Source organism: Spermophilus citellus, assembly GCF_964194105.1.
Source record: "Spermophilus citellus genome assembly, chromosome: 2".
Classification (NCBI taxonomy): domain Eukaryota; kingdom Metazoa; phylum Chordata; class Mammalia; order Rodentia; family Sciuridae; genus Spermophilus; species Spermophilus citellus.
In genome coordinates this window covers 56,588,624-56,614,957 of record NC_138183.1, presented here as the reverse complement: position 1 = coordinate 56,614,957, position 26,334 = coordinate 56,588,624, and the positions used below count along the sequence as shown (strand labels likewise).

The 26,334-nt window shown below is 39.1% G+C and overlaps 1 protein-coding gene across 1 annotated transcript in view; it reads right to left on the bottom strand.

The window, feature by feature from the left end:
* FREM1 (FRAS1 related extracellular matrix 1) overlaps positions 1–26,334 on the bottom strand; it is a 181,494-nt gene that overhangs the window by 96,236 nt on the left and 58,924 nt on the right. The window contains exons 6-11 of the mRNA XM_081278612.1: positions 25,267–25,463; positions 19,137–19,460; positions 15,354–15,462; positions 11,304–11,435; positions 6,862–7,206; positions 6,056–6,198 (exon numbers count right to left, since the gene is read on the bottom strand). Of these exons, the coding sequence (XP_081134738.1) occupies positions 6,056–6,198; positions 6,862–7,206; positions 11,304–11,435; positions 15,354–15,462; positions 19,137–19,460; positions 25,267–25,463 (1,250 nt within the window). The remainder of the gene's footprint in view (positions 1–6,055; positions 6,199–6,861; positions 7,207–11,303; positions 11,436–15,353; positions 15,463–19,136; positions 19,461–25,266; positions 25,464–26,334) is intronic.

Here is a 26,334-nt window from a genome sequence, read left to right as displayed (position 1 = left end):
GAATTTTGTCAAACTTTTCTGCATCTGTTGAGATAATTATGTGATTCTTTAAGTCTATTGATGTGATGAATTACATTTCTTGATTTCCATATATTGAATCAACTTTGCATCCCTGGAATGAACCCCACTTGATCATGGTGCACCACCTTTTTAATATGTTTTTGTATATGATTGGCTAGTATTTTAATGAGAATTTTTGCATCCATGTTCATCAGGGATATTGGTCTGAAGTTCCTTCCTTAAGGTGTCTTTGTCAAGTTTTGGTATCAAGGTGAAACTAACTCATAAAATGAGTTTGGAAGGACTCCCTCCTTTTCTATTTCATGGAATAATTTGAGGAGTATTGGTGTAAGTTCTTCTTTGGAGGTCTGGTAGAACTTAGCTGAAAATACATCTGGTATTGGGCTTTTCTGTGTTGGTAAGCTTCTTATGCCATCTTCAATTTCATTGCTTGAAATTGATCTGTTTAAATTTTCTATATCCCATTGATTCAATTTGGATAGGTCATATGTCTCTAGAAATTTGTCAATATCTTCAAGATTTTCTTTTATTGGAGTACAGATTTTCAAAGTAGCTTCTGATTATTCTCTGTATTTCAATAATATCCATGGTGATATTTCCTTTTCACCACAAATTTTAGTGATTTGAGTTTTCTCTCTTTTTTTTCATTAGTTTGGCTAAGGGTTTATCAATTTTGTTTATTTTTCCCAAATCCAACTTTTTGTTTTGTCTATTTTTTGAGTTGTTTTGTTATTGCTGTTTCAATTTCATTGATTTGTGCTCTGATTTTAATTACTTCCCGTCTTCTATTGCTTTTATGTTGATTTGTCTTTCTTTTTATAGGGCTTTGAGATGTAATGTTAGGTTATTTATTTGGTGACATTCTATTCTTTTAAAGTATGCACCTAGTAAAATGAACTTTCCTCTTAGAACTGCCTTCATAGTATCCCAGAGATTTTGACAAGTTGTGTCATGATTCTCATTTACCTCTGAATATTTTTTTTTTATTTCACCCCTCATTTTTTTCTACTATCTACTGGTCATTCGATAGTGTATTATTTAGTCTTCAGTTGTTAGAGTAGCTTCTATTTTTTATTTTAATGTTGATTTCTAATTTCATTCTATTATGATCTGATAGAATGTAAGGTATTATCTCTAGTTTGGGGGTTTGTTTTTGATTTTGTTTTTTGTATTTTCTAAGAGTTGCTTTGTGGCCTTAAAGTATGGTCTGTTTTATAGAGGATCCATGTACTTCTGAGAAGAAAGTGCTTTCAGTCCTTAATGGATGAAATATTCTATATTTGTCAGTTAAGTCTAAATTATTAATTGTATTTTTTAGTTCTATAGCTTCTTTATTTAGTTTTTGTTTGGAGGATCTATCTAGTGATGAGAGATGCAAGTTAAAGTAACCAAGTATTATTGTGTTGTGGTCTATTTTATTCTTGAAATTGAAAAGGGTTTGTTTGATGCATGTAGGTGCTCCACTGTTTGGGGCATAGATATTTACAATTATCATGTCTTGTTGATGTATGGTTTCCTTAAGCAGTAAGAAATTATCTTTTTGGTCCCTTCTGATTAACTTTGGTTTGAAGTCCACTTTATCTGATATGAGGATAGAAACCCTTGCTCAGTTGCAAGATCCATGTGGATGATATGTTTTCCCCCATGCTTTTACACAGGCTGTGAATGTCTTTGATTATGAGATGAGTGTCTTGGTGATAACGTATTGTTGGGTCTTGTTTTTTAATCCAATCTGCCAGTCTGTATCTTTTGTTGATGAGTTTATGCCATTTACATTCAATGTTATTATTGAGATATGATTTTATTCTGTGTAATTTTAATTTATTTATTTTTAATTTGAATTAGTTTCTCCTTTGATTGATTATGCTTCTAATGTAGCTCCTCCCTTTGCTGGTTTTCATTTCTTCTTCATGAAATACTTTATTGAGTATATTTTGTAGTGCAGGCTTTCTGGTTGTGAATTCTTTTAACTTTTGTTCATCATGACAGGTTTTTATTTTGAAACCAATTCTGAAGCTTATTTTACTGAGTTGCTATTCTTGTTGGCATCCATTTTCTTTCAGAGATTAGGATATATTATTCTAAGACTTTCTAGCTTTGAGGGTCTGGGTTAAGAAACCAGCTGAGACTCAAATTGGTTTCCCTGTAAATTTTGCCTGTCACTTTTCTTTGGAAGGCTTTAAAATTCTATCCTTATTCTGATTAACTTTGGTTTGAAGTCCACTTTATCTGACATGAGGATAGAAACCCTATGGTAGGCATTTTCACAATGTGCGTTGGTGTGGGTCTGTTATAATTTTGTATATTTGGGGTCCTGTAAGCCTCCTGCATTTGGTTTTCCATTTTATTCTTAAGGTTTAGGTAATTTTCAAACATTATTTCACTGAAAAGATTATGCATTCCTTTGGTTTGTATCTCCAAGCATTCATCTATCCTGATAAATCTTAATGGGTCTTTCATGTTATCCCATATTGCTTGAAATTTCTCTTCATGGTCTCTTAATATTTTTTCCCCATGTTCAACTTTATTTTCTTGATCATTTATTTTTTCTTCTTTGCCTGAAACTGTCTTGTCTATTGGTGATGCTTTCAATTGAATTCTTAATTTGGCTATTGTTATCTTCATTTCAAGGATTTCTGAATGATTCTTCTTCAGGATTTCTATTTCCTCGTTGAAGTGATCTTTCACTTATTGTACTTTCTCTCTGATTTCATTTCTTACATCATCTTTTATCTCATAGATCAGTTTAACCATGAACTTTCTGAACTATATTTCTGACATTTCCTACACTGTGGTATCAATGGAGTCTACTGTTGAGTTAGTTTGTGTTGTTTGGGATGGTTTGTTCCCTTGATTTTTATATGGTTTATATATCTACCCATCTATCTGGATGGATCTGATGCTGCAGAGTTTCTACCTAATGGGTTTATAGTGTCCCTCTGTCACTAGTATCTCACAGATTGGTGAGGGGGGGGTGATAATAACAATGTATGCAAACAATATATAGGAGTAGAGTAGGTCCTATTTTGATGTCTAGTTCCTATTTTGATATCTAGTGTTAATTGGTATAATATGTAGGAATAGTGGGATCAGCAATTTCCATCAGTAAAAATAGTTCATAATCACGTATTATGTCTGGCTTAAATCAAACAATAGGTATTGTCTTTGCCTTCTGTTATATTGATTATTGCTGTGTCATTGGTGGTAGGGGTAGACATTATGTACCTCAAGTAGTATTAAGAAGTGTTAAGGATAGAGTTGAGTATAAGGAAAGAAGAAAAGAAAGGAGGGTAAAAAAGTGTTTGCAATTTCAAAGGGTAAATAGGACAGATGCAGTGATAACTTAGGATATGTTGTTAGTCTGAAAGGGGATGAAAAATAGAAGAATATAAAGGAGGAAAAAGAGAATGGAATTTGGATATGAGGAATAGAGAAATGAGAGAGGGAGACAAGGAGGAGAGAGTAGTGATAAAAATGATACAAAACAAAATCCAAACAAGTTAATCCTAAGTCATAACCCTTAAAATACAGAACATGAAAAATAACACCTTTGGGGAAAAAATGAAAGAAAGAAGAAAAAAAGAAAAACAAGGCAAGAAATGAGGAGAAACAAGTATAAATATGTGTAAGAGTTCTTGAATCAGTCAGTATACCTTCAAATAAAACAAAAGTTCAATATGGAAACTCCAAATCAAAAGGCAACACAGAACTACTGCCACAACAAACAAGTCACAAGAACCAAAAAAAGAAAAAAAGATAGAAATAGATAGATAGATAGATTGATTGATTAATCAATCGATCTTGGTGAAACGTTAAGAATTTAAGGAGTTATATCTACTATGGTGAACAAAATAGTCAGTAAGCACATGTGTTCACTGACTGTGCCCACCTGGTTTTCTTTTCATTTCTTCTTGAGGTATGATCTAAGCTTGCAAGTATGGGCCATGGGTTGTGCATCCTTCCTTTTATTGTGTTGCTCACCGTGTTGAAGGTTGGGGTTTAAGACTTTCTAATTCTCTTCTTGGGAGAGTAGTGTAGGCAGGCCAGGCTGCAGGGTTGGAGGCAAAGTGGTGTTCTGGGGAACCTGGACTGTGGGTGGATAGAAAAGCAGCTGGCCCATCCAGGTGGCAGGTGTATCAGGGCCTGGCACTGGATCCTGTGAGGCTGTGTGCTGGACTGGGCGAGTCTGACAACTAAGCAGCATGTGGGGCAAGTTGGGGCCCAGCCATATCAGGGGCCTACCTGTTCTGCACCAGGTGGGTCAGGCCCAATATCTACGGGCCAGCCATGAAGCTGTGTGCTAGACCAGGTGGGTCTGGTGGTGAAGCAGTGGCCTGGCATGCAGAGCTATGGGCCCACGGCTATGCTGTGGGCCTAATCTCAGAGCAATGGGCTGGGTTGGGGGCCAGGAAGGGATTGAGGCCAGGACACTGTGGACTGGAGAGCCTGAGAGCCTGTTGATGCCAGACTGATGCCAGACCTGACAGTTCCTAGGGACCAGTGGATGCCAGACTTGGGAGGGAGTCAGGGACCAGGTTGGGGCCAGGACCCAGCAAATGCCAGCCCCAGGGGGCCCCAGGAACCCAGTGGGTGCTGGACCAGCTGGCTGTGTGAGCTGAGAGCAAAATGCCCTCACACTCTCTTTTCTAACCTTCTAACCCACTAAAACCAGCCCCATCAGTCCCCATGAGCCACAGGACTCACAGAGCTGGGAAAAGCCTAGCTCTCTCCAGCCTCTCTAACTTATGTTCCCCTGGGCAAAATGCTCCTGGTTTCTGACTTTCCACAGGTGCTAGGCTCAGATAAGCCCACACAGGCCTAGTTGCAAACTCACAGACCTGGGTTTCCAGTCTCCATAGGCTCCCAAGAGGGCTCCCATATGGGCTGTCCACAGATGGTTAAGAAACTCCAGTGGAGAGGGTTGTTTTTTTTTTTTTTTTTTTAATCCAATTAAAGAGTCAAGCAGTCTGTGGTTCAGCTAGGGCAGACTGCCCCTCTAGTCTCAGGATTTCTTTACTTTAAGCTTCAAGGAGATGTGGTATTCCTGCTGTTTGAGTTCTGAGTAGCCAATCTAAGAGAAATGCTGCCTCACACTAATCCACCATCTTGCCCCTCCCTGGCTGTCCTTTTTATAACCCCTACTACTTATTACACTCTCCTTTGCAAAAAATCTACCCTTTCACAATTTTCCAGACACTACACTGGCTCCATTTTATGTAATTTATATATGACAATGTTGGCTTAAGCCCAATTTCTGCATTCTATACATACATTATAACCTCTATGTATCATATATGATATATATCTCTCTATCTTCTAAAACTCTTAGTTTTTCAGAATAATATATAATAATAAAATTTATTTTGAGTGTTTACCATGCACCAGAAAGTTCAACACTTTGTGATTATTATGTCACACCCTCACAATAATTCTGTAAGTAAGGTTCTATTATTACCTGTTTTTCATACAAAGAAAGAAGAGCACAGGTTGCCCAGTTAGTATCAAGATCAGGAGGAAACTTGAGTTTATATTTTAACTGCTATATATGAGATAAGTATTTTCTTGAATGTCAGGAAGCAAGCAAAGTTTTCAAGATGTTTTATATAAAAGGGTCCCAAGATTAAGTAATGTTGAATTCATAGATAATCACAAAACTCTTTAAAAAGAAAGTACTCAGGCAGGCATGGTAGTGCATGCCTATGATCCCAGTGGCTCAGGAGGCTGAGGCAGGAGGATCGCAAGTTCAAAGCCAGTATCAGCAACAGTGGGGTGCTAAGCAACTCAGTGAGACTATACAAAATAGTGCTGGGTTTGTGGCTCAGTGGTTGAGTGCCCCTGAGTTCAATCTCCCATACCCCCCACCCCAAAAAAGCAAGTGCCTAAGTAGTCACATTGCAAAGAAACCTGACTTATTTTGCTTAATCCATTGCTTCTCAAACTTTGAGTCTCACAACCTGTTTTTGCATACTTTCTGAAGACAGAGCTGATAACTATGTAGAAGACATCGGATAAGTGTTCAGAAATAGTTTCTTACCTGTGGCGCTGAGAGATTTGGAGGTTCGTGGCTGTCCCACAGGACAAATTCGAAAGAATCTTCAAAGATTTCTCCACCAAAGTGCTGATAGTAAATGATCCCATTAAACAGATCCCTCTGAAGAAAGCCAGAGACAGGATAGCCTAATGGGTCCACAAAATACCACACACTTTTAGGTGTCTGGGCACAATGGTATGGGACTTACCTCCCCAAGTCTTCTCTGCCTAGTAGCTTATATGCACTCAAAGAATCGGCTTAAATTTTTTCTTTAATCAAAGCTTATAAATAACAATACAGTCAAGCTAAAATGTCTACCCCTCTCTTAATATGTAGAAAAGCTACCACTGGAAAAATATTTCAAGAAACATAGTCTTACTTCAAAAGAACCAAGTAACATTACTCACTCAATTCCTATTTTGTCAAACCTCTGGCCTACCTACTTCCAGAAGTACTTATAAAATGATTATCAGTATGTGTCAATCATCTAGAACAGGCATAATGTCTCCCTTTGGACTTATCTGTTCTGCACTTTGCTTGCTAACTTAACTTTTCATAGTGCAGTGGTTACCTTGAGGCTTAGCTCTAGAATTTTCTAGATGCACAACCTTGGCTATATTAATTTCTCCGAGTCTCAGGCTTCCCATCTAAAAAAATGGGAATTATAATAGTATTTTACTTTATACATATGATGTCTACCTTGGCACAAGGTATTCTGGGACACAATTTCAACAAACTCTCAGGAGCACAGAAAGTTCTCTATTGAAGAATTGGTTCCACTCAAACAATCCTAACTGCCTAGAACTTACCTATCAGCCCCGGCCCTGGCTTCTTCATGATCTCTCCAGCCTGCGGGGGTTTTGTGATGTTGAAGAAGATGTAGTCGTCACTGGAGTCCATGTCTGAGGCTCTCAGCATGGAACCCTGCACCAGGATGGTCTGTCCTTCCTCCAGTTCAATCACAACATTGGTTATGAGGAACGGGGGACTGTCATCCTTGGGCAAGATGTTGATAGGAAACTTGTGACGGATGCTGTGATGGCCATCAAAGATCCTGAAGACCACAAAGTCTTTAGTGGAGTCACTGTCGTCATGGTGATAGCGAACAACTCCAGTCTGAAGGTCAGCCACCGTGAAGAGAAATCCTTTCCCCCCTGGAGGAGAGAGCAGAGATGAAGCCGACCGGGCAAGGGAGCCCAGAGGCAGCGGCTGTCAGGAAGGCTTCACTGCAGGAGAGGGTGTGAAGGAAAGGGGGAGATGGCACGGATGCTCCTTGACTTACAATGGGGTAATGCTCCAATAAAGCCAATACAAGCCAAAAATATCATAAATCAAAAACTCCTTTAGACCAGCCATGATGGTATACATCTGTTAATCTCAGCAACTCGAAAGGCTAAGGCAGGAAGATCACAAGTTCAAGGCCAGTATCAGCAACTTAGCAAGACCCTGTCTCAAAATTTTTAAAAATGGCACTAGGGATTGAATTCAGCAGCACTTTACCACTGAACTACATTCCCAGCCCTTTTTATTTATTTATTTTTTATTGTGAGACAGGTTCTTGCTGCATTGCTGAGGTTGGCCTCAAAGTTGTAATCCTCCTGCCTCAGTCTCCTGAGTTGCTAGGATCACAGAAATGAGCTACCACACCTAGCTCAACATAAAATTTAAGAAACGGTCTGGGGATGTAGTTCAATGGTAGAGCACTTGGAGTTCAATTGCCAGTATCTTTATTTCAGAATCTCTCTCTCTCTCTCTCTCTCTCTCTCTCTCTCTCTCTCACACACACACACACACACACACACACACACACACACACAATATTCTCTCTCTCTCTCACAAACACACACACAATATTCTCTCTCTCTCTCTCTCTCTCTCTCTCTCTCTCTCTCTCTCTCTCTCTCTCACACACACACACACACACAAATATTCTCTCTCTCTCTCACAAACACACACACAATATTCTCTCTCTCTCTCCTCTCTCTCTCTCTCTCTCTCTCTCTCTCTCTCTCTCTCTCTCTCTCTCATGCCTTTAACAGCTCCAACAAACCACTCAAAAAAGCATCCTAAGTCAGGGACTGTCTGTGGATTGTTCAGCAGGGCTCTGGGACACCATATCATTGGGCAAGCTATTTATTTGACTCATCTGTAAAACAGGGATAACTATACTGTGACAGTAAACTTGCCAACTTAACTGGCCTAAGGGATGCCCAGATAGCTGTTAAAAAAACATTATTTCTGCATATTTCTGTGAGGACAATATTTCTGGAAGAGATTAGTATTTAAATCAATAGACTGAGCAATGATCTGTCCTCATCAATGTGGGTGGTTATCATTCAATTTGTTGAGGACAGAAGAGATCAAAATGGCAGAGGAAGGGTGATATCTCTATCTATCTATCTATCTATCTATCTATCTATCTATCTATCTATCTATCTATTTATCCCATGTGTAGGAACATACACCTTTTTCTACACTCCAACATCAGAGCTCCTGGTTCTTGGGCCTTGGACCTTCAGACTCTGTAACTCCTGCCAGCCAATCTCCCATCTCCCCTCCCAAAATCCTCCTTGTTTCTCAGGCCTTTGGCCTTGGACTGGGAGTTACATCAAAAGCTGCCCTTGTTCTTGGAACTTGAGTTAGAACTGAATTACTCCTTGGGCCTTTCTGGTTCTCCAACAGCATTATCATGATACTTCTCAGTCTCCATAATTGCATAAACCAATTCCCTTAATAAATCTTCTCTTGTATGTGCTGATAAACATCCTATTGGTTTTCTTTGGAGATCACTGATGTTAGTAATACAAATTCCTACCTATGTTTCGTAGCAAGGATGAGAGAACCTAAACAATAGAGAGCCTATAATAAACACTGGTTATTCTCCAACTTACTGTTGTCATTCTGCCTGGCAGCAGCTCCTGCAAGAAGGATCTCAAACCAACAGCATCAGCACTATCTGGGAAACTATTAGAAATGCACATTCTCAGGCTCTGCCCTGGACCCACTGAATCATTAATTCAGGAGATGGGACATAATGATCTGTGTCTTATCAAGTCCTTCTTGGGAATCTAATGCATGCTCAAGTTTGAGAGTCACTGGCTTAAGGGTCAAGAGCAACAGCTGTAATATCAAATACAATGGTTCAAATCCTAGTTCTGCCACTTTCTAGGGTTTAACTGTAGATGAATCAACTTCTCTAAGTCACAGATTCCCCATTTGTAAAATTGGAATCCTAATAATATCTCATTTCATAAAGTTGAAATTATATTCAGTGAGACAAAGCATACAGAATGCTTTGCATAATATCTCCCACAAGTAAATGATTAATGACAAAATAAATGACTACTTTCTACCTTCTCTGATCCAAGAACATCATTGCAATGTAGACTGCTGTTACGGTGTGGATGTGAGATGTTCCCCAAAAACTCATGTGTGAAACAACACAAGAAGGTTCAGAGGAGAAATGATTGGGTTGTGAGAGTCATAATCCAATCAGTGAATTAATCCCCTGATAGGAATTAACTGAGTGGTAATTGAAGTGTTTTAAGGTGTGGCTGGAGGAGGTGGGGATTGGGGGCGTGGCTTTGGGGTATATATTTGTATCTGGCCAGTGGAGATTGCTCTTTCTGCTTTTTGATCATCATGTGAGTTGCTTCCCTCGACCACACTCTTCTGCCATGTTGTTCAACCTCACCTGGAGCCCTGAGGAATGGAGTGGGCTATCTGTGGACTGAGATCTTTGAAACTGTGAGCCCTCAAATAAACTTTTCCTCCTCTACAGTTGTTCTGGTTGGGTCTTTCAGTCACAGCAGTGAAAAAGCTGACTAAAACACTGCTACTCCCAATTTAATTTCTTTGGAGTTAATAAACAGTGCTTTGTTTTCTGCACTGACTATAACAATTCTCAGTGGCAGGTGCACCCTATTACTGTCTTCACACCACATGGCTGCATTAAAGACCTCAGAAGAATAAATGATTAAACACTTAATGTAACAATGGACATTACTATTTCCTTGCCTAGTAACCACTTTCTGCTTCTTCCTCACTCCTAGAATCCCAGTTTTGTTTGACATGGCAATATAACCATTTGAATAAGTTCCAGGTTCCATTGTGACAGTGGGTTATATGTGGCATAACTAGGTGAGAAGGCAGAAGTGAAAGTTGTCATATTGGGCTCCTAGAAACTTGCTAAAGAAACAAACTGAAATGCCATGATTTCTTTCATTGCCCTTCCTTCTCTTTCAATCTGGAAGACATGAAGAAAATAAATCTAATTATTAAGCCAATATAATTGGGTTACTTTTACATGCAACTGAATACCCCCTCTAACTGACATGCCCACGTTTAAACTGGCCTCCCACTATCCTGAGATTTGACAGGAGAATTTATCATAATTTATCATTTTGTAAATTTCAAAATTCCCTAATGACAAATGATGATAAATGAGACCTACCTCCTTTCTTTACAGTTAGGCAAACTAAGAGGCTAATGAAATCAAATCCTCTGAGCTCATTATAAAGAACAGATTTTTTTGTCATAAAGTGTGAATATCATCTTAATTAGGGCTACTATTTTGTTAACTATCATCCTTATAATTATAAATCCATTTATTTTAAACTGTGGCAACTAGTGATAATAACATAATAACATCATTATTATTGAAGTATTTAAATAAACAAGATTTTTGTTTTGCAGTGTATTTCTTTGAAGCAGGAAAATATTTTGTCATCCAACTGGATAAAAACATTAGTGAAGAAGATATCTTGACAAAGTTCTATATGACATACAGAAGTCAAAACTGAGATTTAAATAAGAAGCCAAGTACACAATACCTTTCATTAATGCTTATACCTTGATTTTAGCATCCTACACCTGAGCTCAAGATCTCCAGATTTTTTGGACATGACAATTTCACTTAGAAATGGAACCCAAGAGATGCTACATGAGTCCTCTCCAATACAATTTGTTTTTGAAGAAAATACTTCTTGAGCCAGGTATAGTGGTGTATGCCAGTTACTCAAAAGACTAACACAGGAGAATGGCAAGTTCAAGGCCAGCTTTGGCAACTTAGCAAGACTCTGTCTCAACTAAAATAAAAAAGACTGGGGACGTAGCTCAGTGGTAGAATATCCCTGAGTTCAATCCTCAATACGGTGAAACTGAAGAGGAAGAGGAAGAAAAGGAGGAAGAGGAAGGGGAGGAAGAAAATCCTTCTTGGGTTCTTTTCTAGGTCTGCAGGTAGACCACTCACCTCTCACTGTAAGCTGTCCGTGATGCAGGCCATCAACAGTGACCAACTGGACGGCACCAATGTCATCATTGTCAACAATCTGAAACTGTTCCCAAGTGATAGCCCGAGACTGTCCCTCTAGGAGATTCAGACCTGCAAGAGTAAGCAGAAAAATGTCTTGGGAAGTCCTGTGGCATCCAACATCCCTGCTTAAGGAAAAACTAAGAAAATCTACTTATGAAACTGAAAAATCATATTTCAGATGCTTTTAAAGAAACCATTCCAGCTATATTCCATAGATTTTGCTTCTAGTAATATATTTTAGTATATTTCAATATAAGAACTGGTTCCTTAAGATATGTCCTATTTTTTGTCTTTTTTCAATGCTGGGGGTCAAACCCAAACTCATACATGCTATGCAAGCACCCTACCACTGAATAACATCCCCATCCCCACGATAAATCCTTAAGAAGCATGATGATGCCAAAAACTACTGAAAGAAAGAAGAGATATGTTCACAGTGGTCTCAAGTTCAAAAATTTCCATAGGGGATTTCTCAAAGGTTGTATTCAGATATTTTGAGTAGGCAGTAAAGTGGTTCAGTATGCATGTACAGAGCTACTGTGCCTAAGGGTACTCAACAGTGTTAGATGTGAAGTGCCAGAAACTTTGCAGAGTTTAGACTATATTAAGGAAGGGGCTTGTGTAACTGAAGGATTAAAATAAAACTTTCTTCTTGGACCCAATATGCCAGAGGACATCTGTGGAGAGAGAATTGTTTGCTGATCAGAGCAAGAAGAATATATACTCTGACCTAAACATTCAGATTATAGACAGGGAGCTGTGGCATCATCAAACAGCCCAATATAGTTGGGTACTGACAGCTTGTCCAAGCTTTATCCTCCCTCCCTTCAACTCTTCCCAGATGTGTGGTTCCATCTGTTCCCAGGAGACAGTAGCACTACAGAGCAATCTACTTTATCTAGTGACCAGCTCAATCATATCGTCTGCTGTACTGCAGATCTTGAATGTGCTCCAAAGTCCCCTCTGTTAAAGGCTTAGTCCTCCGGGTGGTGCTATTGGAAAGTGATGAAACCTTTAAGAGGTGGGGCCTAATGAGAGGCTTTTAGGTCACTGGGAGCATGCCCTTGAAGAATAGTGTGGGACCCTGGTCTCTTCTTCCTTTCTTTTTTTGCTCCCTGACTATAAGGTAAACAGTTTTGTTCCACCATATGTTCCTACCATGATATGCTACCTCACCACAGGTCCAAACAATGGGGCCCCTCATTTGTGGACTGGAACCTCCAAAGCAGAGTCAAAATAAACCTTTTATTTTTAGAAGTTGATTATCTCAGGTATTTGTTTTAGTGACTGAAAGCTGACTAATACACCATGTTTTATTTGCTTTCCCCTTAGTTTGACTTTCAGTGTAAGGTTAGTACATATGATCTGCCTCAGGGTCTCTTTTCTAGAGAAAATAAGCTAAAACATATAATATATAAATGAAAGAAAAAGAGAAAAGAGAAGAGAAGGAAGGGAAAGAGAGGAAGAAAGGAAGGAAGGTAGGAAAAAAGGAGGGGAGGAAGAAAGGAAAAAGAAAGAAGAAACAGAAAGGGAAGGGGGAAAGAGAAGAAAGAGAGAAAGGAAACAAGTGGGGAGAGGGAAGGCAAAAGGGAGAGGGGAGAAAAGGAAGAAGGGAAGATGGACATCACATGTGTAAAAGAATTTCCATGACTGGTGTACAGTGTTTTCTTTTTTCTTTCTTTTTCCTTTGGTGGCACTAGCAATTTAATTTAGTAAGGATTTTGAAGCCACAAGTACACAGTGCAGCACATGACAGACATCATAGGACACAGCAGACAAGCAACCAAGAAGACTAGAAAACTATATAGCAAAATAGTACTATAGGTATACCTTCACAGTGGGATAATAAATAATTTTAATTCTATTTAATGTGTTCTCCAAATTTTCAAGGATGGTAAGCACTAAGTTTATAATAAGTAAAAAGTCATTTTAACAAGAATTCTAAATGCCTAAAGTAGGCAAAACCAGACCTGGAGCTCCCTCAACAACCACATACACATAGACTATCCCATCTCCACACTCAAGCAATGATTTAGGTAATATGTGATTATTCCTAAACTTCAGGTAAACAATTCCTGCCTTTCTCTCATTATCCTTCAACAGAGGTACAGTGGGACATGGAGCCAGATTTATAAATCATGGCCTCTCAGCCAATGTTCTCCATCTCTATTAAAATTCACACATATAAATACATGTGGAGGATTCAAGATGGTAGACTAGAGGAAGACTGCATCCCTAGTGTCTCTGTGAGATTCAAGCAACAGAAGTACCACCTCTTTGTCAGTTGGGTGAAAGAGGGATTTCAATAAAATTCAATATTGGACAGTCAGAGTGTCTTAGAGACTCAGAAATTTGGGTACATTGAACAAAGAAGAAAGAGTACATTGGAACCACACCAGTTGCAGCAGCAGCAGCAGTGGTACTGGTTCAGCACAGAGGGACAAAGGACACAGAAAGGAATATAATGGACAGATTTAGTATAGAAACACTTGAGATCACGAAAGCACCCTGTCCTTGGCTTATTTAGAGGATGTACTGTGCACTGGTGGTTGAAAAGTCTCCCATGTTTCCCATCTGGCCACAGAGAGTTGGGGTGGGAGCCATCTTGACCACACCTATGAGGGGTCTCCATCTAGATCACTCTAGGACTCTTTGGCAAGTGAAGACTGTATCCTAAGAAGGCCCACACATAAGAGTGGAAGAGAAATCCTTCCAACATATGCATAAAGCCCAAAACAGGAATACAAGAAATATGAAAAAATAAGCTGACACAAAAGTTCATGATTCATCAGCATATGAGCCCCAAAATACTGAAGTAGAGGAAAAATTGGATAAGGAACTCAAAATAACCACTATAAATTAATTAAAATTAACCACGATAAAAATGATGAATGAATTCCAAGAGAACACAGAAAAACAACTAAATGAATTAAGGAAGTCAGTACAGATTATGAATGAGACACTCAATAAGGAGATAGAAATATTGAAAAAGAACCAAACCGAAGTCTTGGAAATGAAAGACACAATAAATCAATAAAATGTTCAGCTGAAAGTCTTTCTAGTGGAGGTGAAGACAGAATCTCAGAACTGGATGACAAAGTGGCCAACCTTGAACATTCAGACAGCAATAAAGAAAATAAAATAAGTAACCACAATCAGAATATTCAAGAACTGTGGCAGAACACGAAGAGACCAAATTTAAGAATCATTGGAACTGAGAAGGGCTGTGAGATGCAGACTAATAGAATGGATAAACTCCTCAGGGAAATAATAACAGAAAACTTCGAAACATATAAAGGTGTACACACACACACACACACACACACACACACACACACACGGCAATGTGGTTAAGCTGCCACCTGAGTATTTAAGTCATAGACATCTTCCCCCTAATGCATCCTTATACACATGTTTTGAATGCTATTAATGGTATTAGTGATAAAGGGAAAACCTTCATTTACACTCACATTTACATCTGATCTAAGTATATACATCACATTATGAGTCCAGTTAGTATGGAGAAGCAAAGTCTTTTTTTTTTTTTTAAAGCAGCTGATGCTCTTATTTATGTATTTGAGTTTCTATGCAACCCAACATAAAAATAGGAAACTGCATCCCAGTCTGCACCTTCCTTCCATTCCTCTAAACAATCTGAGTTAGGGGCTTTGCTCTCAGTCCAGCTGTGGTTCAATATCACAAATAGTCTTTTTTTTTTTTTTTTTTTTTTTTTTTTTTTGCTTCTTTCAGTTGAAAGGTGTCCTTTTGGCTCATCTCCCCCAAGAGGCAAGAATATGGCCTCAGACATGAGGATACTGGATTTTAATTTCTCATCTGGCCACTAGGATAAAACAAAACAACTATCTGACATCCTTAGCCTGTATCTCATGCGTGAACCGGGAGTAAAACTACCCTTCTTTCCTGACCCATGACTTTCTGGTGCTGTCTTCGGGGCTCTGCTGGCTGTTGCCTCATTCTGGGCTTCACCTGTATTCCAGGACACCCGGGGGGCGTTGGTGTCTGCTGTTCTGATGGAGATATGGACTGTGACAGGTGCACTCCTTCCAAAGAAGAAGTCATATACCTCCAACTCCACCTGCAAGCAAACAGATGTACAGGAAACACACACTGAGTAGTTCAAGTATCAAGTACCACTAATGCTGGGGTCATACCCATGGGTGGAAGGAAAAATGGACTCCACTTTTGGCTCCTGAATGTTTCTCTTTTACCAAGTTGTGTAGCCTTCACATAAAGTTAAGAAGGATTTCCATCACCTCAGAAAGTCCTTATGCTCATCCCTGTCAATTCTCCTCACTGTCTACCCCACCCAGGCGCCAGCAATCTGCTTTCAGTCTCCATAGATTTGCCTTTTCTAGAAATTTCATTTGAATGAAGACATACAACATGTGGTCCTTCATACCTAGCTTCTTTCTCTTAATGTTTTAAGATTTATTTGTGTCATAGTATGTTGTCTACAGTTCTTTCCTTTTAATTGCAAATAGTTCCATTGTAAGGATATACCACATTTTATTTGTCCATGATGAACATTTATACTGTTTCAAATTATTAGTCATTTTGTAAGAATATTCACATGAAAGACTTTTTTTTCCATTTTTTTTTTCTTCAGTGCTGGGGATCAAACTCAGGGCCTCACACATGCTAGGTAGATGCTCTTCCACGGAGCTACACCCACAGTTCCTAGGTACTATTTTTAATTGTTGTTTTAAATATTTTGATTTTTAATTGACACAATTATACATATATATAAGGTTTATTATGACACTGCAATGCATGTATACAATGTGTAATGATCAGATCAGGTTTACTGTTATAAACATCACTTCAATATATAATTTCTATGTGTTGGGAACATGCAAAATCCTCTCTACTAGAGGATTTTTTAGTTAGATATTGAAATATCTAACTAAATGTTGTCAACCACAGTTGACAATCTTATTGTCTTTCAGAGTTATTCCCCTCAGCCAACTGGATCTCTGAACCTAATAATGATCCCCCTTCTCAATTTCTCTCTCTCTATTTCTTTTCTCTTTTCTTTTTTTAACAACCTGATTTTACTTTTTCAGACCCCAGATTTTGTTCCTTACTTTATCAGTATTTTTAAAATTTGTTCTTCATAGAATTTACTAATCTGAAATTAGCAAGTATGTTGGAGAAGTATCCCTTCATTTGCTAAAGAAACTGCCCTTAGTCCAACATGAGACCACTCCAATGTTTCTCTAAGGGAGAGACTTTATAGCACTGAGTCTCAACTGAGGGCGGTTTTGTGTCACTCCACTCCAGGAGATATTTGGGAACATCTAGAGATACTTTTGGTTTCACAAATAGTTGCATGGGGTGGGGTGCTACTGGCATCAAATGGGTCAGGGCCAGGGATGCCAATATCCTGCACTCACTGCAAAGTATTATCTGATCCAAAATGTCAATGGTGCTGATTTTAAGAAACCCTAACCTACAGGTGCTATCCTGTTAAACATATTTTTAAATATTTTTTAAAAATTTAAGTATAGGGCTGGGGTTGTGGCTAAGTGGTAGAGCACTTGCCTTGCATGTGTGGGACCCTGACTTCTATCCTCAGCACCACATATAAATAGATAAATAAATAAAATAAAAAGATCCATTGACAATTAAAAAAAGAATAGCCGGGTGTCATGTCTCACACCTATAATCTCAGGGGCTTGGGAGGCTGAGGCAGGAGGATCACAAGTTTAAAGCCAGCCTCAGCAATGGCAAGGTGCTAAGCAACTCAGTGAGACCCTGTCTCTAAATAAAATACAAAATAGGGCTGGGGATGGGGCTCAGTGGTTGAGTGTCTCTGAGTTCAATCCCTGGTACCCAGAAAAAAAAAGTGCACCCACCATGAAGAAAAACATTTAAGTAACAAGATTTTTTTTTGCTTAGTTGTGCTTATGAGTTATGAAGTTCATAACTAATAAGTAGAAGTCATGTGATAAGATTTGAGCTACATGCTATGTTTACATAGCACCACATTCTTGAAAAGAAGGATGAACTATAACAGAGGATTGCAAGAGACACTACTTATTTCTGAAGAATGTGGGGTCCATTTGAGAAGATAAAAAAAAATAATTAGTAGCAACATATCCCCAAATACTGAATAACAAAAGAAACCAATTCAAGGTGCCAAAGTAACAATCTAAAAATGAAACTCAACAGGGACACGAGATGACTTTTTGAAAGGTGTAAATACACATTAGATTGGGCCCTAGGCCCGGGGCTTTCTGCCCACAAACCTGAAAAATGCATAATCTCCACTGAGAAAATTGGGAGTTACTGCCTAATTAAAAAAAAGAAAAAGAAAAAGAAAAAGACCACATTTGGACAGGTTTTGCTCTAAGATTACATTATATAATGCCAGAAAATACACATAGAACACAGCCGGAATGGCAGTGCTTTGTTTGTGAGCTCAGGGTAAAACTGGATGTATAATGAAAAATTACTTCATACCAGGGAAGGAATGAGAGGCCAGGGAAGGAAAATACAGCTGCCACACACTATTAAAAAGGGAAGAAAATAAAAGCAAAGGGCAATGCATAGCTCTTACAGCCTGAAGCCTTTGGATTGCCCTTGAAGCTAAATGCTGCAAATGCCTAAATTACATGGAAGACAGTCTGGTAACCCCAGGAACACTCATTTTCCTTAATAAACCTGAACTCAAGTCTTTCTCAATCTGCTCATTTAAATTTTCCATCCTGTCTGAATGTCTTGCTGGTAGGTCTTTAAGGATGTGAAGTGTTATCATAGGCAAGACAGTAACCAGCTGCTCTCAGCTTCCACTGAATCCAAAACAAGAGGAAAGAGGCTGAACCTGCAGCAAAGGGGATTTAGATCAGATAGAAGGAGGACTTCCCCATGGAGAGTATTTGATAGCAAAATTAGTTATCAGATCAGACTATGGCTTCTCCTTCCTTGAGTCAATATTGTTAATTATAAACAAGATAAAAAGAGAAGGTATTAATAAAAAAGATAAAAAGAGAAGTTATTAATAAAAAAAAGTCATGAACAAATTCATCTCTAACTTCAGCGGTCTATATAATGCAAGAAGGCTGTAGGGGGACACCAGAGTTCTCAAACTGGCAAGCCCTGGGTGAGATGGGGCCCTCAGAAAGACTTTGTTGTTGGCAAAATATTTTTTACAATTTTTATGTTTTCTATATTTAGAAGGTGACGATATTTTTATAAGAAACTATAGATTTCCAGCTCCTCTGGACAGATGAGAACTATGGTGAAAAGAGACCCATGTGGCTCTACATGGCAGCAACCAGTTAGAGCTGAGTTGCAGCTGCTTGCCGAGGGACCAGCTCTCTCTTCAGCTGACCACCACCATGTCTCTCTGGGTTGTCTCTGCATGGCTTCCCCTGGCATTTAGTCTGCATCCTGAGTTACACTGATGATTCTCTTCGGAAGCAAAGAATGTATCAACATAACGGAGGATTGACAGAAGTAGCCTCTCTTTTTTTTGGAGGGGGCACGGGTTATAGGGAGTGAACCCAGGGCCACTTAACCGCTGAGCCACATCCCCAGCCTTTTTTAGTTTTTATTTTTGAACCAAGTCTTGCTAAATTGCTTAGAGCCTTACTAATTTTCTGAGGCTGCTTTGAACTTGAGATCCTCCTGCCTCAGCCTCCCAAGCCTCTAGGATTACAGGTATGTGCTACATCATCCAGTCAGAAATGGCCTCTGGAATAATTGAATAAAAATGAGGCTGGAGACTCTGCCTCTCTTCCTTCTTACCTCATAATTTCTCCTCTCAGAATGGCTGCTGTTAGGAGGTTGATAGGCAACCTGCATGTCGCTGAGATCCTTCCAGGTGAATGAGGAGACCGGTCTGGTGTGATCCAACAGGTGAGTCATGTAGCCCTGGAGTGGGGCTTTCGTAATGTTGAACACCAGCAAGGGTTTGGGGGTCTCATCCTCTTCACAGTCCAGAACTGACGTAGTCAAAGAGGTCAGGATGAACTGATCCACTTCCAGAATAAACATGGCCATGAAAGCAGCCCTTGGAATCTGGTTCGGAATGCCAGCTCTGATGTAGACAGGCAACCACGCACTCTCTGACTTTTGAAGGAGAAGGAAAATAGGAAGAGGGAAATCATATGAATAGAGCTATAATGCACAGGATTAATGGCATGATATGTAATAAAGCTACAGCCCAAAGGACACATCCAGCTGTGATCACAATCCTGGCTGCACATTAGAATCACCTGGAGAGTTTTAACACATGACAGCCAGAATCCACCTCCTAAGGTTCTCACTTAATTGTTCCAAGGAGAGAACCAGAAAAGTAGTATATGGTATTTTTAGAGCTCCCCAGTGACTCCAATATGCATCAAGGGTTAAGAAGGGAACACCTATTTTGGCATCAGAAATAACTGTGCTTATGATTCCATCTCCTGCACTTATAATTTGTGTGACTTTAGACAAGTTCTCTAACTTCCAAATCTTATTTTGCTCCCATATATAAATGGGAATTCTAGACTCCCAAGTATCTAGTAAGGATTAAATGAAATAGTCACAACAGAGCACGTGGCAGTGTCTGGCACGCACACCAGCTCCCTCCGGCCACCCTGTCCACCTACTGACACGTGGTTTTAAGGAAGTTTTAAGGAAGAATGTCTTTATGACTCTGTACTTGTGCAACTGAAGGAGGCTTACTCTGTTTAGTAGCAAGTAAACACTCGAGCTAGAAAAGCATCTCAAAAATTGGGAGCTACAGCTGGTTGCAGTGGCACATGTCTATAATCTCAGCAGCTCAGGAGGCTGAGTCAGGAGGGTCACGAGCTCAAAGCCATCCTCAGCAATGGTGAAGCACTAAGCAACTCAGTGAGATCCTGTCTCTAAATAAAATACACATAGGGCTGGGGGTGTGGTTCAGTTGTTGAGTGCCCTAAATTCAATCCCTGGTACCAAAAAAAAAATAACAAAACAACAGCAACAACAAAAAAGAAAAAACATTGGGAGCTACACATAAGAGAGCTTTCAAAAGAAACCATGCAATTACATAACAGAATCTGCGGTCTCAATGAACACCTTGGGTGGGAAGAATCCTCACAGCAGTAGATGCTGCCTGTCACAGAATATGATGGATCCCACTGTTGACAGAACCAGGCTCAATTAGCCAGTGTCATGCTGCTGGACACTGGCCTGGACTAGGAATGGTCATCTATATGCAACACAAAGTTAAAAATGGAATTCTTGGCTAAATCTCAAATGACATTCCAATAGAAGGGAAATCAGATTTCTAAGTGAGCGTGAGACAGATCCCATATTCAAAATTTACCTAGCAAATTGTCTAGGAATGGTTCTAGACTCCAAGACTCTCTCCTCTGCTATAAGAATACCAAAATGTTGAGAGAGGTATGTATGAGACAGAGACATATTTAGACAGAGGAACCCTCTTCTGTGTGGACTCACCTTCCCCACACACACACACCACACACCCCTCAAGGCAGGAAAGATGGGTCAATGGCACATCCCTTGTCTAAGGTGTCAGAAGAGAAGTTTCCTTGAGGTAGCCTGTAAGTGTGCTCTATAGGTGGGGACACAGAAGGAAATTCTAGGCTCATACCTGAGCAAGGGCAGAGGCCAGAGCAGAAGAACAATGGTGGCGGTGCTGGGAGCAGCCTGTCATTTTTGTGGCAATAAGGGACATATGAGTGCTTCCAGATGTGAGCCACATGGGACAGAGGGTTGATTGGGGGTTATCCTGGACCCTGACCTTTAGGGAGCATCCTTCAGAGGCCAAAAGTCTAGCAGCATAAAGCTAGAAATAGGAATCACATCCTAGGGACTACGGGAAAATTTGCAAATGACCATTCAGGTTAGAAATGCATCCTCTAAGAGAGCTAGAAGGAGAGACCCCTGTGACAGGGCTGTTCAAAGAAACCATGAACTTGCTCCTGAGACATTGAAGCAGCTTGAAACATCTGTCAGGCGCACAGAACATGAAACCATACTCCATCAGCGCCTGAGAAAACAAGGCCCCTCTCTCTCCAACAGCCCCCAAAGCACCAGCCCAAAAGTTCAGAAAGTAGCCAGCAAAGCTTGGAAGAAGAGAGAACTGCAAGAGAAAATCAGAAAAGACAACCCCTCCTCTTCCCACTGCATGGCTACACGGGCAAACGAATGACATCCAAAGATATACAGATTCTTCATGTGCCATGGGAAAAATATTATTTGAAGATGCATAGTATAAAAAGTCAAAAAATGGTAAATCATGATTTAAAAGGACCAGTGTAATACACTGAGATCAATTAAGTCTTAAGTCTAAATAAATGTTATTTTAAATGTTAATTAAAATGGATACCAATGTCAAAAAATGCTTACTTAAGAGATAGATGATATGAGAAATAATAAGGTATCACGATCATAAATTAGAACAGAAATTGAAAATTATATAAACAAAGCATGGGAGTTGGGCAATTGCCAGGAGAAAGGATCAACTGCATTCACCCTCAGCATACCTAGGAAGGATCCAAGAGACCCCATAAAATATAAAATGAGATAAAGGACTTCTATAAACAGGTAAGATAAAGGCAAAGAAAGTATAAATTGTGTGTGGGGGTGTGTGTGTGTGTGTGCCCGCATGTTTGTGGGTGGTACTGGAGATTGTACCCAAGGCTTTGTGCATGTGAGGCAAGCATTCTACCAACTGAGCTATATCCCCATCCCTTAAATTTTGCAAGACAAATTTTTTTGTGTCTGTGGTTCTGAAGATGGAACTCAGGGCCTTGTACATGGTGATAAGCAAAAATGTTTTCAATTAGCATGAAGGCATAAAAACAAGAAAAGTAAGAAACACATGTATCCATTATTACCACAAATATAAATAGTTTGTATTTCCTTATTTGAGAAAATTCTTATGAAATTCTGTGAAAATGCTTAGTTAAATGTACCTTATAGAAAGGAACTGAAAGTTATACTGAAAGATCAAAAGTAAAAGGATGACCCACACATATCATGTTAAGGGAGAAAAGCAGAATAACCACATTAATTTCAAACAAAGATGAACTTAAGGCAAGAAGCGCTGAAAAAGTCAAGGTAGGTCATTAAGATGGATAAAATATACAAGGCAAAGATGCTTGTAAGCAACATTTTATTTAATGTATTCTGGTCAAACCTGTGGGGAATAGAGTTGAAGAGGAAAAATTACAGGAAAAGACCAAAATTATCACCATTTGTGATAAGACGTAATTATGGTCTTTGAAAGTGCAAAGAATTTTTAAAAAAACACTTTAAATAATTAAATTCAGGAAAGAAGCCAGATAAATTAAAATGATACCAAAAAATAGCTTTCCTGTTTTTCATCAATAACCAATGAGAAGATATCATGGGGGTGGAATTCTATTCACAACAGTTTCACAAAAATAAACTGCCCAGGACTGGGTTTAATTTTTGTGCTCAACTTACATGAAGGAAATTATACACATTATAGAAATGTATAACATTTGCCCAGATAAAGTGAGATACCTTATTTCTGGACAAGAAGATTTAATATCCTAAATGCCATAATATTCTAACTCTGCCTCAAAGAATTTATAGTTTTAATCCAATACTGATAAACTCCTTAGGGCTTAAAAAAAACTAACATAAATTATTTAATTATTTATTTGGGACTAAAAATAGGGGGAAATGGCTTTACAGAAGAAAGAGCGTGACAGACTGATTATACATAGGATGATGTGGTACCAGCATGACAATAAGTAGATAAACCTAAAGAACGAAAGAGCCAGCCTTGAAACAGCATTCTCTATATCTCACCACCCAATAGAAGAATCATTAATATCATTGGGAAGCAAGGTGGTTGTCCAACAAATAGTGTAGGAAATTTGGCTACTGGAAGAAAAATAATTCCTTATGTTCCACCATATAATAAAATTTATTTCAGATGAGTCAAAAGGCAAATGTAAAGAGAAAGACCTTTAAAAATGTACCAGAAAAAAAAATAAAAAAAAATAAAAAATAAATAAATAAAAATGTACAAGAAATTATGGCAAAATTGTCATATAGTTACTTTATGAGGATGAACTCTACAGTCATAAAAATAACAAAAGAACTATGTACAAAACTTCATGTATAATATAAATTCAATTTCATAAAACCAGTTCTGATATGTGTACTTCCCCTCTGGGTATGTCTCTGTATGTAAAAATGGTAGCAAAACAGCTCATTTTATTTTCTTCTTACTTTGTTCTGTTTTTTAATATTCTCTGCCATGAGCATATTCATCTTCAAAAATGGATCTGCTGTGAAAAACCAAATTGACTATAGGTTAATGCTAAATAAAGTATGGAGGTCATTCAAAGGGATAACCTCCCAATGAAACAGATCTAAAAATATAGTAAAACCCTAACTCAATAGACTGAGAAAAATAAGAAAAATCAGCTGGAAAGAAAAATGTCTCTAAGTTTTTAGACCGAGATGAGAAATCATTGAAAGGGAAAAGAGTTTGTGTCAAAACAAACAGAAAACATCTAGACCTAGAGTTTTGATCACGACATGCATAAAACAGGCATGCATGTGTGGGCCAGGTACATAATTTCTCTGCATCACCACTGCCAAAAAAGGGGGCTTAGACTCAACCAATTATTTCCAAACCTGGCTTATCCTAAACTTTTTACTCAGTGGCTTTTTAAACTAGCAAAACATAAATATGCTTAATATGGGTCTGGCTTTGTGTCAAGCACAAATATGGTTTTATTTATAAGTATGGTTTTATTGTCTCTTTTAATCCTCTAGTTTCTCTAAGAAAGAGGTACTACTATCCTTATTTTAAGCTGAAGAAAATGAAACATGAAGTCCAAAGTCACATGGATGGATAAGCAGACATTTGAACCTAGGCAAGTGTTCAGATATTAGACTCAGAAATCCATCCTTTAAAAGCTCCTAATAAATTAGACCCGACTACCTGGAAGTGATTTTTCCAGATCTTAAATCTAAAATTCCATGATCTTGTTTTGTCATGTCTTTATTACTTCTTGAATTATCAATTCCATGGGGTAATAATGTTCACTATTTCACTGAGCCTCTTAGGACAGATCCTAGGGGGAAGGCAGATTGTAAAAATGGAAGTCTTTCCAGATGGATCGTCTTACACCAGCACAAACCGAGCTTTTTAAGCAGGTGTGCTCTTGTCCCCAGTTTCCCAAATAAGCAGACTGTAGAGTAACAAGCATGTTAGATACTTCATAAAAGTTGATTCCACTTTCAGTCGTCATTTCAGTGTGAAGAAATCAAGAAGAGGTGGGGCAAGAGAAATTAATGGGAGACAGGCTGGGACGACCCAGACCTCTGTCCTGAAGTCTGAAAGAGTGAAAATGAGATCCTTGGTCACAACCATGGAAGTGGGACTGAGGTTCCCTTCCCTCCTGGTTGCCTGTGGGTTTGCACAGTGGAGTCCCTGATGTCAAGGAAAAAGGAAATATCAAAGAGAAGGTGCCACAGAGGGCCAACCAAGAGGTTGAAAAGTGTTGGAAGGGCCTGGGGGATGCAGTTCAGTGGTAGAGTGCATGCTTAGCATGTGCAAGGCCCCGGGTTCAATTCCCAGCACTAGAGCATGGGGCGGGGGAAGTACTGCTGGTAAAGAGCAAAAACGGTTTTTAACATGTAACCAACCCCAATCCTTTCCAAGCTGCCTTAGTGATCGAGAACCAGAGAGAGAAATATCTAATATTACACGTAAAAGATATCGCTTTAAACACTTGTTGGCAGAACAAACAGGCTGCAGTTGCGTTGAGATGCCAGGCAGTGTTACCCTCCAGGGCCCAGGAACTCTACCTGGCCTGGGAAGTGGCATGAGCCCTTCTGTGCAGTTGACTGTCTTCCTGTGAATCAGCCAGGTCATCAACCCATAACCCCACTGTACCTTGTATACGATTTGACTCCTGCTATCTGTGAGGTCCAGTTGGATGGAGATATAATCAATGTTGGGAGAAGGGGGTTGCATGTGTTGATAACGAAGCCCCATCATCAGGAACTCCTCACAGCTCACTTGGAGACTTGCTATTTTCTTCAATTCCAGGGTACAGCTTCCGCCTGGACACTTCAGTTCCATTCCCAGTTCTAAAATGAACAATGCTGCATTAAGCTTGCCACTTGAAAACCACGGGTGTAAAAACAAAAACCCACCTTTAGACATTTATTCATTCTTACAGACCCCAGGAATACTCAGATGTACCTTCCAATCCCTTCCTAGGGTTAGCATTATTCTGAAAGCTTATAATTTCCTTCAGTGAAAAGAACAAGTGACCAGTTCTCTTGCCCATCCAAAGTTAGACTGAGAGGAAAAAAATAAAACATGTTTTCTGGTGACTGAATGTCTCTAACTAACAGGCCAGTGGCTCACTATAGTGCCTACTATTTAGCTCTCGTCTTCCCTTGAAAGCATCAGCTTCATGGCTCCATCGTGCAATCTCTACTAGACTGTTCTACTCACCAAAATGCTCTCCCCACAGTGCTCATCACACACTCAAGTCCTGCATGTCCTTCTCAGTCTAATTAATCTTTTTTTTTTCTAAACCTTCCCTTAAACACTCAGTGAACCACCTGGACCAACCTGTGCCGTCTTACCAAAAACCATAATTCTCTCTCCAGTAGTCTTCGTGTCTCTACCCAACTGCATTTTTCACTTGTTAGGTGTATGACACTCATAGGCTAGTTATTTTTTGAGTTTCATTTCCATGTCACATAAAACAGATAATCCATTTTATAGGCAGGTGGTTGTGAAGAGGAAATGAGGTGATTTTTGTTCAAGTGTATCTTTAGTGGTAAACTTCTGTCCAAATGCAAGATATTACTACAAGTATGATTGATTATTCCTTATATTTCTTGTTCTTCTCATAGTTCCTAAGACATTATTATGCATATAGGAAGTATCCAACATATTGATTGAATGACTAATGGAAGGAACCTTATCCATTAATGCTTCCTGATT